The 13733-nt window shown below is 35.3% G+C and overlaps 1 protein-coding gene across 1 annotated transcript; it reads left to right on the plus strand.

Moving 5' to 3' along the window:
• Nucleotides 1-2409: 2409 nt before the first annotated feature.
• LOC131944160 (uncharacterized) lies at nt 2410-10770 on the plus strand. Its single transcript, XM_059304679.1, has 6 exons — nt 2410-2430; nt 3485-3648; nt 5055-5178; nt 5328-5433; nt 7660-7714; nt 10291-10770. Exons 1-6 carry the CDS (start codon nt 2410-2412, stop codon nt 10442-10444), a joined length of 624 nt encoding a protein of 207 aa, XP_059160662.1. The 3' UTR covers nt 10445-10770.
• The last annotated feature ends 2963 nt before the right edge of the window (nt 10771-13733 follow it).

Raw genomic sequence — 13733 nt, forward strand, 5'->3', positions numbered from 1 at the left:
GTTCGAAAGAGTACTTTTTTTTTTACTATTGTATTGTATCCATTCATTTGGCGGATTGTATCCATCTATCGAGTGCATTGTGTCTGATCTTGCCTTTCCATCTGTGATATGTAATTTGTACACAAAAGATGCTAAAGAACTTTTATTTGTGATCCATCACAAAAGTGCGGGAATGTTACACTCACTTCGACCAATTAAGCGATCTCTTTGACAGATTCAAGTGGTTTTGTTAACAAATGTGACAATTGTATTTCTTTAAGGATAATGCATGCTAGTTGTCTTTGCTAAGTTGATTTTATTGTCTGTAAATGAATTTACAAAGCACTGGCAAATAGCAGCGGAAAGACTTGTCGCTTAGAATTTAGATTGAACAAAAGCTTGTTTTTAATTTGAATCTTTGTTTTTATAGGTCATCCATAAATGACTTTAAGTAATAATTAAAGGCATTAAAATTTAGTTTACATAAGTGAATCGGTTTTATTTTCTACTTTTCAGTAATTCATTATTTATGAATTCGACACTACAAATCGTGCGGCTGAAGATATTTTGCTTAAAGTGATATGCTAAGTTTATTTCTATTTTTTACAATTTAAGAGTAAAGCCTATGAATACTTTTACCATTTTTGGCCCATAAAAGTAAGTATTAAACTGCAGAAAAAGGGTTGAAAACATGTTCGGTTGTCGTGGAAACCCGAAAAAACCTCCACCATTTTGAATTATTTTTCGGTACTTTTTAAAGGCTTTTTTATTTATGCATTTAAAGCAATCAAATTTAAACTGCTTATACTTAAGTATATATTAAAACTCATGTCACGACAACTTTTTGAAAAAGCTGCCGGTCAGAATTTCACAAGGTCTAAAATGTACTCTTTTTAGTATTTAAAAGTTTCAAAATGTGCATATAATTTAAAATAAACATGTTTCTATGAAAGCCATTACAATCCCCTTCGTGAAAAAAAGTTTTATTATTGCATGAAAAAAAGTAGTAGGTTTTTAGTGCTAAACTGCGAACTGAGAAAAACATCAAAAAGTTACTAAAAGTAGGTCACGAAAATACCATATTTGTGTAATTGTTAAAGCCGATTGTAAGCTTTGAGTATTTTCGAGATTATGGAAATTAAGATTAACAAATATATGAGAAATCCAGCTTTCAAATGATGCCAAATACAATTTGATGACGGATATGAAACTTTTCGCAGAGAGTGTGTAAGATTGGGAAAAAAATGTTTATTATTTAACTAATAGGGTCATAAAAATGTTATTTTAAACAGATACTTTTTTCTCCTCATTTTATTTATAATTTTCTTAATACAAAAATTAACAAAGTAACTAAAAATGCAAAAAAAAACCATTACGACAAAAACCCAGAAATTTGGTGATTTTTTTTACTCAGCGTATCCCCTTTACACACTATCAGTAGATAGTGAAGGACTATTATCTTTCCCCCTCCCTTTGCCCATGTGGGAGTAGCCGCCCGTGACGACAGTTTAAGGACGAAAATGAAAAAAAAATCAGGCAGAACGTGTTACCTCCCCATAGTTTCAAATTGTTTAAAAACTAAATTATCTGCCCTTAATAGCCGTCACTAATTCGACCCGGCTCTACGATTGTAAACATTCGGCGTGAACCAAAGCTCACCAGACTGGTGGGGATGGGGGCGCACTGTGAACACTTTGTAAAAAAACAAACATGGTTTCAAACTAAGCACACTCAAGAACAATATATAAACTAAAATGGTATCGATTATACTTATTTCCTGTTTCAGCATATGAACGGTATGAATCCAACCAGGTAAATCTAAAACAAAATGAACAATCAAAAGCCACTTGTGAATCAATTGCTGATCCACATATACAGACGTTTGAAACTTCGTAAGTAAAATTTTGAGCAAATTAATTTTTGAAGAACTTTTTAAAATTTCTCCCAAATATTTGGTGGTAAAATAAAAATAATAAAATTATTCTATAAAATTGCTATATGTTACATTATGTCTTGCTAGTGATTGTTACGTCCCTTGTATTAAGTATATCACGGTTACGTCCCTTGAGTGTTCGCTGTGTCTTTAGTAGTGTGTAGTTGATGTGTACGGGTTAGTCAGTTAAGGAAAGGTAGAGTCAGGAACAGGACTTGTCGTCTGGGCTCTCTGTAAATAAGAATAAAGAACAAAGTTAAACTGCAGACAGACCCAGATACAAGTCGTGTCGTCTATGCAGCCTAGTATAATAAAGTATCAAGGTTAACTCAGGAAAGTGTATCTGTTGAAGTAATGTAACAATATATGACTACAGATTTATTTTTTCTGGTATTTGTTTTTGGGTCAGGGTTACAGTCAAAGTATGGCTTATGCCTATTGCCAGTTTTTAATTTAATATTATTATCAGAGTTAGGTCTTTAGTCAGCTTTAGGATAATGGCGGCGACAGATAATGAGGTTAATGAAAGTTGTCTTTTAATATATTACATTTACTGGTGATGCTTTGCTTGCGTTTATATATGCTATCCTAACAATTGTTTAAGTCACACTAACAACAGTTTTATTATTCTCTTAAAATCATAATGGAATATGTGTGTGTGTGCATGCATGTGTCTGTCTCTCTTTGTATTTCTCTCTCTTTCTGTCATTGTCTCTCTCTCTCTTTCACTCACACTGTCTCTCTTTTTGTCTCTGTTTTTCTCAATGGGGCCGTCTATGTGTGTGTGTATATATATGTATATGCGACGGGTAGGGGGGTGGGGTGTGCGTGTTTTTTTTCGTTTTGTCTGTGTGTTTGACTATCTACATTTATTGTTTCTTTTCTCCAATATTTCAGCTTTTTGCACGTGTCAAAATGGGAGTATAGAATGTACCAACATCCATTTCTAAACACAGAAGTTAGTTTCTAGCATTCAATATTAATTACTTTATCATCTCATCATCATTTCGGAAAACACATGGGGCAGATGTAGCAAAGACATAATGACAGCTTTCTATGCCCCCCATTACTTATTTAAATATTTTACCAGCCACTGACTCTTTTTTTATTACAAAAACCTTGAAGATAGTGTGTTGCATTCTTTAAAAAAATTTTTGACAGTGTATAGTTCAGTAATGCAGCACAAAATAAGCTTATAAAAAAAAATATTGTAACCGACCCTCAACCGCATCCCCTAGCTATGACCTCTGCATATGAAGTGATAGCGTGGTCAGCATATGCATTATCCTAACTTGATTCCGGTACTCATTAGAGCTGGATGGACACAGGGACGCCCTACAGACTCGAATACGTTATTTAAGACTTTCGGGTTAGCAGTAAGCTATATCATCCCACCACCCTATACCCTTAGTTGTGATTTAAGTGATTTACTTTAAGAAAAGGTCTCATTACAAAAAAAAATAATTGAAAGCTTTTTGTTTATTAAGAGCACCAACTTTGCAAGTCAGACCTCATTTCTAACAACACCTTGTGTTGTTTTTTTTTGTTATTTTGTGTGTAAAATTACAACAGGTACGAACCAAGCAAATATATTGTACCCACATCGTTGAGACAACACACTTCGTTCCATCATTTTTGGGACTATGGGAACAAACAGTGGTTGAGAAACACGAAGTTGAGATTGGTTGCAATCAAGCTGTCAGTATACAAATTTGGGACCAAGTAATTGTGTACTCGTAAGAAAAAGTCAACTTAGCATTAAAAAAACAACTATACTTATTATTACAATCTTATTAGTATTTTGACTAATATTTGTTTACTGTGATTGGACTGTAACACTGCCTCTGTGTGGATGTGGTATGATATCACCCAGTTAGGTGTAGTGTTTACAAGGGCTGAACCCTGATGACGCCTTTGTTGATGTAACCTGGCTTTATTGCATATGCAGCAAATCCGTAAGCGGCTAATACATGAACGTGAAAGCCTTACCCGATAGTCTTTCATTAGGTCCACATTACCGAGTTAACCTAAGCAACTGCACGGTCCGTGTCATTAGCAGTCTGGGGTTTGAAAGTCGCGGACACAAATACAACTACTTAGGTATCCAGAGGTCAAATGACAGGGCAACACGGGGAGCATCGCTCACAGAAGAGCATAAAAAATAGTTGCGGCCCCAGGAAATTTACATCATAGGGGCAACCAAAAAAATTACAAATTATACCCCCTGACTGGTATCTATGGTATGTGTTACAGAGATTTTGAATTTTAAAAGGTATGTAGGCATTTAATATTTTATTCTTAATATAAACATCGCACTCAACATCTGCTTCATAAGAGATGAGGGTTTTCTGTTGTTTTAAATATATTTTGTTGAAAATATGGCCACGCTAGGATTTATGTATGCTATTGACTTTAGGCGCAGCACAGACGTATTTTCAGGTCAATTAGCGGCGGTCGGAGTTAGGTGTTTAGGGAACTAAGATCAAGACTTTGATTTAATGCAAGAATTAGACGTAGAAGCTCTTAATCTGTGTGGATCAAAGGAAATGATTTCAAGCTATCTCTCTTGTTTTTTTTTATTCCATTATTATCCTTTAGGTTTATCATGTATAAGATAGGGTCTGTCAAGAAACCTTTCAGTTGCTGTTATCAGCTCAGAGATTTTAAACTGGATAGATTGCCAGGTTCCCTAGTCTGAGGAAAGCTGATTGTTGATTTTCTCTGGACACTAAAGGGAAGCTTTTTGAAGTCAGCTCTACCATGTAGGATTACAGCTTTTCTTGCACTGAATAAGGTTACTATTGGAGAACTTTTAAGCCAGAGGAGAGTCAAGACACACTTACTGAAAAAGTTGCTGAAAACATCACACAAATGTAAATTTCCTGGAAGGTGGTAAAAAATTCAGCAAGCTGAGGATATGGCTGAAGCAAAAGCATAATTAAGAATAAAAAGATATGGGTTTTTAGAAAAATTGACTGATAGACTTATTTTATTGTAACAACGGTCAACTGTTTTTTATCATTAGACAACAGCAAATGCTACTCCTAGCCATAAAAGTATATTATACTAACTTAACGTTAGTTTGCTATAAAATGATAGATTTTAGGAATTTTCTGTTTTGATTTATTTTTTTCTTTTGCAGTGCAAAAGATGGATTACTCATAGAAGAAAATTACATAGGCAAAATGTTGGTACCACAAGGAGACTTCATAAAAAAATTAATGAAAGGTGTCAGAATTACTAAATCTAAAAAAGACACATACGAGGTAAAGAAATATACTTATTTTGCATATTAATATGATTTTAGGAAGGAAAACATTATAAATTCGTATTTATCAATAGGCTAGCTAATTACATACTATATTCGGATAGATTTTTGAGCATATTTTCTAAAAAATAATATTTGATTTAAAAGGTGCTCCTGCCTAATGGTGACACGGTAAAGGTATGGCTGGAACTGGACAGGTTTTCATTAACAATAGAAATCTCTTCTTTACCATCCAACTACAAACAGGTTCAAGGTAAGCTTACTGGTTTTACAGCAAAATGTAAGTGTTATATTTAAAAACCATTTTAACAAATGTATTGAATTTCAGTCAACACTTAACTAGTTTTACACAGTTAGAGTTCCTTATGTTATATTGTTAACTTCTTAATTTCATTCTGCTTGAGGGATATAACGACAGTGGTGTTTCTATGTTAACCTGTACTGTGTCATGATTAGACTACAAAAATGAAACCCCATATACATCAAATATATATATATATATATATATATATATATATATATATATATATATATATATATATATATATATATATATACGGACACTACTATGCACGCAACCAAATGCTAACCCCTTTATGCCAGAATTATGTTCCAAGCGTGTAAAAAATTATTTGTGCTGATTTTCTCTCATCACACTGAATTTGAGGTATATAGTTGTTTTTAAATTTGGACTTATTTTTTTATCCTAATTACGGTATGTCGCGACATCAGGCACTTATGGACCAAACAGTAATTTAATTTTTTTTTAGTCCGGGTCATTTTACTATTTTTACTGTCACGTGTTTCTCTAAATATCCACGCACAAACAATAGAATATCACAAACTGAACATACGGACATGCAAGGAGATGTAGAATCACTTGCAAAATTCATGAAAACTACACCATATAGCTCAGGCATAGAGATACATAACTCTGCTGCACCTGCTCACTGACTAACTCTTTTTTGAAGCATTTCTGTCATGGTTCTACTACACTACATAACACACTACATATGAAAGGACTTCCTTCAACGTGTAGAGCCTTAGTTGTCCCCGGTTACGTCATTTTCGTGAACTCTTATTCAAGGTCAACTAATAAAGACGCAAATTTCTCATTTGACCTATATTTGCTATACACACAAAGCACGTGAACAAATACTGTCCTAAATGACAGTGTTCAGCCATTGTATATTCTCCATGCTCAATGAATTCGCTGTGGGTACTTAGTGTCACTGCTGTGGGTACTCAGTGCCACCGGTGTGGGTACTCACTGATATTGTTGATGGTACCCTATGTTTATGATTCGCGCTACGTCTATTGTGCTAGACTGATTCTGCTATTGATTACCGATGACAGCGCTGTAACTACATATTGCCACTGGTATGGGTACTCAAAGCTGAAACAGTTGGTACTGAGTGTTGAAGCCATGTGTACTGAGTACTGAAGCTGTGGGTACTCACTGTTGAAGCTGTGGTACTCAGTGTTCTTGCAGCAGTCTGTTCTTTGTGTCACTGCTGTGGGTACTCAGCGCTGGAGCTGTTGGTAATCGATAACGTTGATGTGGGTACTCAGCCTTAGCAGTGGGTACTCAGTATCACTGCTGTGAGTGCTTAGTGCTCAAACTGTGGTTTTTCAGTGTCACTGATGTGGGTACTCAGTGCTAAAGATGTGGGTACTCAATAACGGGAGCCGGACGTTTTCTCGAAAGACACTTGCCCGAATGCCGTTTGCCCGAAGGCCGATTTTCCGAATGGACACTTGCTCGAATGCGACAAACGCCCGAAAAAAATTACTATGCGCGTGAGTCAAGAGAGTGTGACGTCATACATTTCGACTTGACAACGTGACCGTTGGTACCGATACAACCGTCTGGATGTACCCAATACACAACGACCTAAATGTACCTATGCGCAAATGCTTTGCGCAAAATCGGTATGTCGCGAAAACGCGACTGTCGGCGTTAAGGGGCTAACCCTCCTCACGCCCCCTCCCTCGCTCTCCAGGCATGCGCAACAGACCATAATACTATCACCCCAACTTCCACCAGTCTGCTGAGCTATGGTTCATGCCGAATGTTTACAATCGTAGAGCCGGTTCGAATTAGTGACGTCTTTTAAGGGCAGATAATTGAAATTTAGTCTTCAAACGTTTAAAAACAAAATGGAGACAACACGTTCTGCTTGATCTTTTCGTTCTCCCCTTTAAACTGTCGTCAAGGACGGCTGCTTTCACGGAAGGGGGTGGGGAGGGAGGATGAGGATACTCGTCCTTCACGAGCTACTGATTGTGTTTTAAAGCAAAATAATTTCAATTGCAGCATTCGTGGTGTTGAATTCATGCATTATGTTTTACTGTTTGGCTCGTACATTTATATTATATGTATATTGGTCATTACTACTTGGTATTAAAAATGCCATATTTCAGTAATTAAAGACCCATTTTACATGCTTTATTAAAATGAATTGCCAATATTTTTCAGGGTTCTGTGCCATTACAAGGGATATGAATGCTCAAGAAGCAATGAAAACCTACCTGTAAGTTTCCCATGACATTTATATTATTCACATATTAATTTAAATGGTGGTGTAACCTTATGTGTGAAAAATTAATTTTAATTCTGATAGAGAATGAATGCTGAATGTGTAGCATACATCCCTTTGTAATTTAGTTTAATTTTGAAGACAGCTATGAATTTTTCTAATCTGAAAACCCTACAACAAAAAAGAAGATTGACTTTGCTGGTTTTAAAACTATTACGATACTTTCAAAAAAATAAACCGGGAGTGATCTCCCCTAAACTTTCTAAAATATTCTTATATAACACTACGGGGGATGGCAACTCGGGGTATAGACATGATTTTTAATCCATTTTTAATTACATTTAATAATTATCATCAATTTTTTTTTAAACCCACGTTTTCTGATTGAACTAAAAAGTAGAAAATAAATGCTATACATTACAATAATTCAAGCGATCACTCTACTATAAGCGATCGCAAACTGCGTGCGCATTATGAGAAAAAATGAAAAACGTGGGGCGCCTGATACTTCTGGCGTGCCTTTTCCAATCGACGTTTCTTCTGTGTTGCCGTTTCTTTCACCATTTTGCCCTCGCGTGCAAACCATTGGACCATCAACATTCTACTTCCGGATCAGTCAGATTTGCATAGGTTTGTACACAAGCACCGCGTGACCACTACTCAGCCAATCGCGTGCTCGCTCCTTCATGATTTTTCATTTGTTTTTCAGTAAGCCAGAAGAGGGAAAGTACCGAACCTTGTTTTTATCAAATTACAATTACTAGCTTATGTCCTTTTTTTGTACAAATCAATAGGAGTCTAAAATGATCAATAAAATTTTTCCATGGATCAATTTAGTAATATTAGTAATAATAATAATTGAATATTGTATTGTCATCGGAAACAAAGCTTCCCTGAAAATTTCAGCGCGGTAGCTAACTGGGAAGTGCCTAAAATTTCGATCGCAAGATTTGATGGAAAGACAAACAAACAGACGCGAAAGCAAAATAAAGAAAACGTGGGAAAAATAGAATAGAATCTCGTAGAAAAAATTATTGCGCTCCAAGTAAACGCCAAATAATCTGTGTATAATAGTGCGGAATATTATTAGTACCTACTTTATAAATTTACATGCGTTGTGAAATTTCATTTATCGGTGCTTTGACCACAGGTGCTTTGACCATAGGGGACTTGACCATATGGGTTCCATAACTGCGAAGCTTTGTCCATATGAGGTTTGACCATAAGGGCTTTGTCCACAGCGGGGCTTTGACCACAGATGTCTTTGACAATAAGGGTTTTGACCACAGCGGGGCTTTGACTACAGCAGAGCTTTGACCACAGAAGGGGGAGGTTAACCATAATATATAGAATTAAAAAAAGAAATTAGAAGCTTTTATTTGATTTAAGTTTATGATACAATTCATACGATTTTATACATGTTTCCTGAGGGTCTTTTAGTTGAAATTAACATGTACTAAAAAAAGTCAATAACGATATGTTAGTCTCCACATAAAAGCTGGTGCTAGGCCTCATAGATTTATTTTAAGTATAAATGGAACAAAAATAATGAGACATAAAAAGTTTCACAAACAAATAAAGTAGATGTATCTGAAAATACATAGCATACATTAAGGATAAAAAAATCATACCAACAACAGTACTGTTTGAACAAATGTCAGTACATCTGTTTGAGCATATGTCTGAACAGCACATTGTAATTTTTAATCTTTCGTGCAGCATTCTGTATAGCTTCTTAGCTGGGTAGCTTGCTCCTGCGACACCTTGCAAGAAAGTTGTCTTTTGCCGTGTGCAGTCCATCTGTAGACCTTCAAGGAAAGGCCACATTGTTGGGTGACTACATTGGAGGAGAGACTGAAGACTGTAATGCCATCCTTCACAAATGTTATTTACTCTTGCTACACCATCCCCAATCGTGTGTATTTGTCTCAAATGTTTAAAATTAATCCGTACCATATATGGACAAATCGTTTGTTATCAAACGCCCGCATTTGGACAAACCACCTGTGATCAAAGACCATCTGCATAGAAAACACCTGTGGTCAAAACCCTGTGGTTAAAGCCCCTTTGGTAATAGCCCCTATAGTCAAACCCCTCTGTGGTCAAACCACCTATGGTCAAACCCCCTATGGTCAAAGCACCTGTGTTCAAGGGCCGCGCACTGCGCGCACTTTATCTATCTGAAACAGTACTCAAGTTATAGGCTTTTGAAAAATTGAAAGTAGAATAACTACAAATTTGATATAATACTTATATATATGAAATTTCATCAACATATCTGTAAAGGTACCCAAGTTATCGTGTTCACAGACACATACACACACACACATACACACAGACATACGGACAAGATTGCAAAACTATGTTTTTTCCGACTCAAAGAGGTGTAAAACGTCGAGATTTGCAAAAATGTCGATTTTTTTGCACTATTACTATACTTTCTCTATACTTCATATACGAGAAAATAAAAATGTCCAAGTATTACAGGATAGAAGAGAAAGACTTCTATAGACTTCTATGTGCTGATTTTGAAAATATTACCATGCTTAAAAAATCTCTATGTATTACAGGATAGAAGAGAAAGACTCTAACTTCAAAGGAACAAAAGAATTGGCCACCGAGCAAAGCTCTACACAGAATGTCTGTCTCTGTGAAAGTGGTAAAGTCAACTGTATGGAAACCCTCTCATTTTTGGGTTGTAATGAAGCTGGAAATGAAGTCTAAGAAATACCCCATTAATCATAAAACAGCTTATATTAAAGGTTTAGTTAATCAATTAAGACTGCTCTGATCTCAATCTAAATATGCTGCATTAAGTCCTATAAGATTGGTAAAAACAAACTGGGTTAATAAATTCGGAGATGCTCTCCCAGAATAGTATGATTGTTTTGTTGCCAAAAAACAAGTTTGTCTTTTGTCTCAGAATACATAGAAACTAAATCCGGGATGGTTTATGCTGCTGGGGGTACATTGTTATTCAATGAAAAATAAAAACCCAGTTCTTATATAGGAGTTTATTTCTTACTATGCACAGAGTTCATCAGTGTTTCTTTCAGACATTTTTCTCCGGGCGGCCACTTGATATTTTTTGGGTGGGGGGGGGGGGGGGACGGAGGCGGACACTGGTAAAAGCAACTTTTCTCTATATCATCATTTCCATTTTGTTTTGAGAGAGGGGGGGGGGGGGTGCGGTAGAATTTCTTCGGGGGGAGGGGGGTGGAGTTGAGCCACCCTGAAGGGATGCCTGGAGGAAACTCTGGGGTTTATATATTATCTAGCGGTAGTGTTAGTTTAGTGTTTGTTTTTTACTCATTCTTCATGTATTAATAAATAATAATAGTTTAAAAATCGTGTTTAAAAATTTTTAGCGTCAGGCAATGTTCCTAAAACAATAAGCGTTTCTTTGCTTATTCTAAGAATATGTAAGGTGTTAATTATGGAAATTGTTAAAAAAAAGATTATTCATTATAGAAGAAAATTCAATAAAATTTCCTTTTTTCATAAAAACTCATACTAGGGGCGTCAAACTGATTTTTTTTTAAAACGGTACCAGAGCTTTTTTGAAAGTCTCTATATCAAGAACTCATGATTCTAAGATAGTGGGCACTAAATTTGTGCATATATCTCAAGTAGTAAAAAAAGTTATGACGTTTTAAAACATTGGTTTTTAACTTTTTTTCCCAACACCCTAAAAAGTGCCATGTTTGAGAGGTTATATCTGTAAAAGTATAGGCCTATGTGACAAACAAAATGTTTTGAACTCAACACAAACACACATACACAGAGAACAGACTCGTTTTTTTCAAGCCTCAAAAATAAGTTCATCATTTAAATTAATTGCATTGAAATTGGATTTTCTCACGTTTTGAAACAATTGAAAAGGGAAGTAAAAAACACAAATTTTGTACATTTTTAAAAGATCACCAAAAATGTCTGATGCAAGAACATACTTGATAAGTATATCAAAATGTAGGAGAACAACGCTCCTTTAAATTTACGTAACAAGTATGTCTATAACAAGTACGTTTTAAAAACACGTTTGATTAGAAAGGTGCAGGGGTTCACAATCTGTCGAAAATGCGTCTTTTTAAAAAAAAAAAATAAATTATGACACCTACAGTAGATCTGAGTTCATAGAAATAAAGAATAACCATAGCTCGTAGCAGGTATAGGGGTCGGCGTGGTCGAGTCAGTAAAGCTCATGGTTAAACCGAAAAGTCTCGAGTTCGAACCATCGGGTAGATGAGGCTCGTTAGCTGGGGACAGTCACTCTCTCTAGGAGAGACAACTCCAAAATAAAACAACTGCTGCCTTGTAGCTGTTTTTGGTTGGACAAAGGCTATGGAAGCAAATTCAAAAGGAAAAGCAGGCTGAAATCGTCTTTATGTTATAAATATGTATTTATACATAACTTGTTCAACAACTATTGCGATATGGTAGGGCTACATCAAAATATAAATACGTAGGCTAAATAGATAGCTATGCTAGTCTTGCATTCTCACCCTTAGTGTCTTAACAGTCATTCTTCACAACTATAGCCTGAAAATATGTAATCAATAGCCACCATAAGCGGTCTACATAATTTATAGGACATAAGGATTTTTTCGCAGACAAGGGCTATATTCTTTTAAAGGTATCGAATAAGGGTTTATTTTCAAGCTGACTTCAAAGTGTAAACGCATCTGCACTCGTGCACTGATCATTAATATATGGACATTGTTACAACTGTAGTAAAGATCTTGCTTACCCCCCCCCCCCCCCCCTTTCCAGGTAAGTTTTGGAGGCATTAGCATAACATATAGTTAAAATTGAAATTAAAGAACACACTAAAAATCGATTTCTTTGGTAATGTAAAGTATTTCAAGCTACACATCATGTACTATTTAGTTTAAAATCATCGTTAAAACCCAACCCATGCATCAAATTTGCGGGGTTTTCTACTTTAAACTATACCCACACATTGTTGACACTGGCGACGAAGTGTACGATCACGTGACCTTTTACATTTAATAGAAAAAAATATTCAGCTATTCTAAAAAGATTAGAAAAATATGTTGCAAGTAATTTTCAAAGTACCCTCTGTCAGAAAAGACAAAAATATTTTAACTAAACAATCATAAAAAATAGACTCCTATGGAAAGTAAAGTGGGGTTTAGCTCATCGGACGAAGCTGAAAAATTACGTGGACGTCTAATCATTAACGGCGTTTTAGCTTTAATAATAAGTTATCTGTATTTTAGAACACATAAATAAAGTACATTTTCTGTTTATTGCTGGTCTCTAAAAAATTGAAAGCAATCCAAATATAAGATTTTGTAGTTTTATTTTTTTTTACACAGAAATAGAATACAATACTATTTTTTGTTATCGGAAATCGTTCAAAATTTGACAGAAGCATGTGTATAAAAAGTCACTAATACATGAAATTGCGACACCTAACTTAAAACTGAAACGGTACTCAAGTTATCGTGTTTACAGACACGCACAAACACACGGAAAAAAATTGCAAAGCCCAGTTTTTCCGACTCGATGACGCGTAAAGACTGAGATTTTGATGTGTTTTGTATTTTTGTGTGTGATGCATTATTTTGCATTCTGTTTTGTATTATCTTTTTGGGAAGTGAAATATTAGTCAAATTTTCTTCATTGTAGAATTATCTCTATGAAGTTAATTGTTCTTCTTTTTCTGTTCGTTCACAAGACACACGGAACAGATGTAGAAGAGTTGATCTTTTTTAAATGACCTCGGAACATGAATTGATATTGTGATCAGAACTAAGCTCAATCTCCTTTATTTTCCCAGACTCCAGTTAGGTACCCATCTGAGCTGGGTGGACTCAGGGACGTTCAACTGATTTAAACCCGGATTGAATTGACTTTAATTGTTAGTCAGAAATTTCTTCTATGAGGAAAATTCTTAGTATAATAATTTTTCTCTAAGCAAAAATATTAGGAATTTCTGCGCTGAGGAGAATTCTTGGAGATTTTAAAATATTATTTCATCCACGAGATG

This window comes from Physella acuta, unplaced genomic scaffold, assembly GCF_028476545.2.
Source record: "Physella acuta isolate Inbredline_101_S28 unplaced genomic scaffold, ASM2847654v3 ptg000484l, whole genome shotgun sequence".
Classification (NCBI taxonomy): domain Eukaryota; kingdom Metazoa; phylum Mollusca; class Gastropoda; family Physidae; genus Physella; species Physella acuta.

Bases quoted from the DNA above. Each gene is read 5' to 3' on its own strand.
- LOC131944160 (XM_059304679.1), top strand. From the start codon at position 2,410: ATGGCGGCGACAGATAATGAG. The intron at 5,434-7,659 runs GTAAGCTTACTG...AATATTTTTCAG, and splicing joins CAACTACAAACAGGTTCAAG to GGTTCTGTGCCATTACAAGG. The intron at 7,715-10,290 runs GTAAGTTTCCCA...TATGTATTACAG, and splicing joins GAAGCAATGAAAACCTACCT to GATAGAAGAGAAAGACTCTA.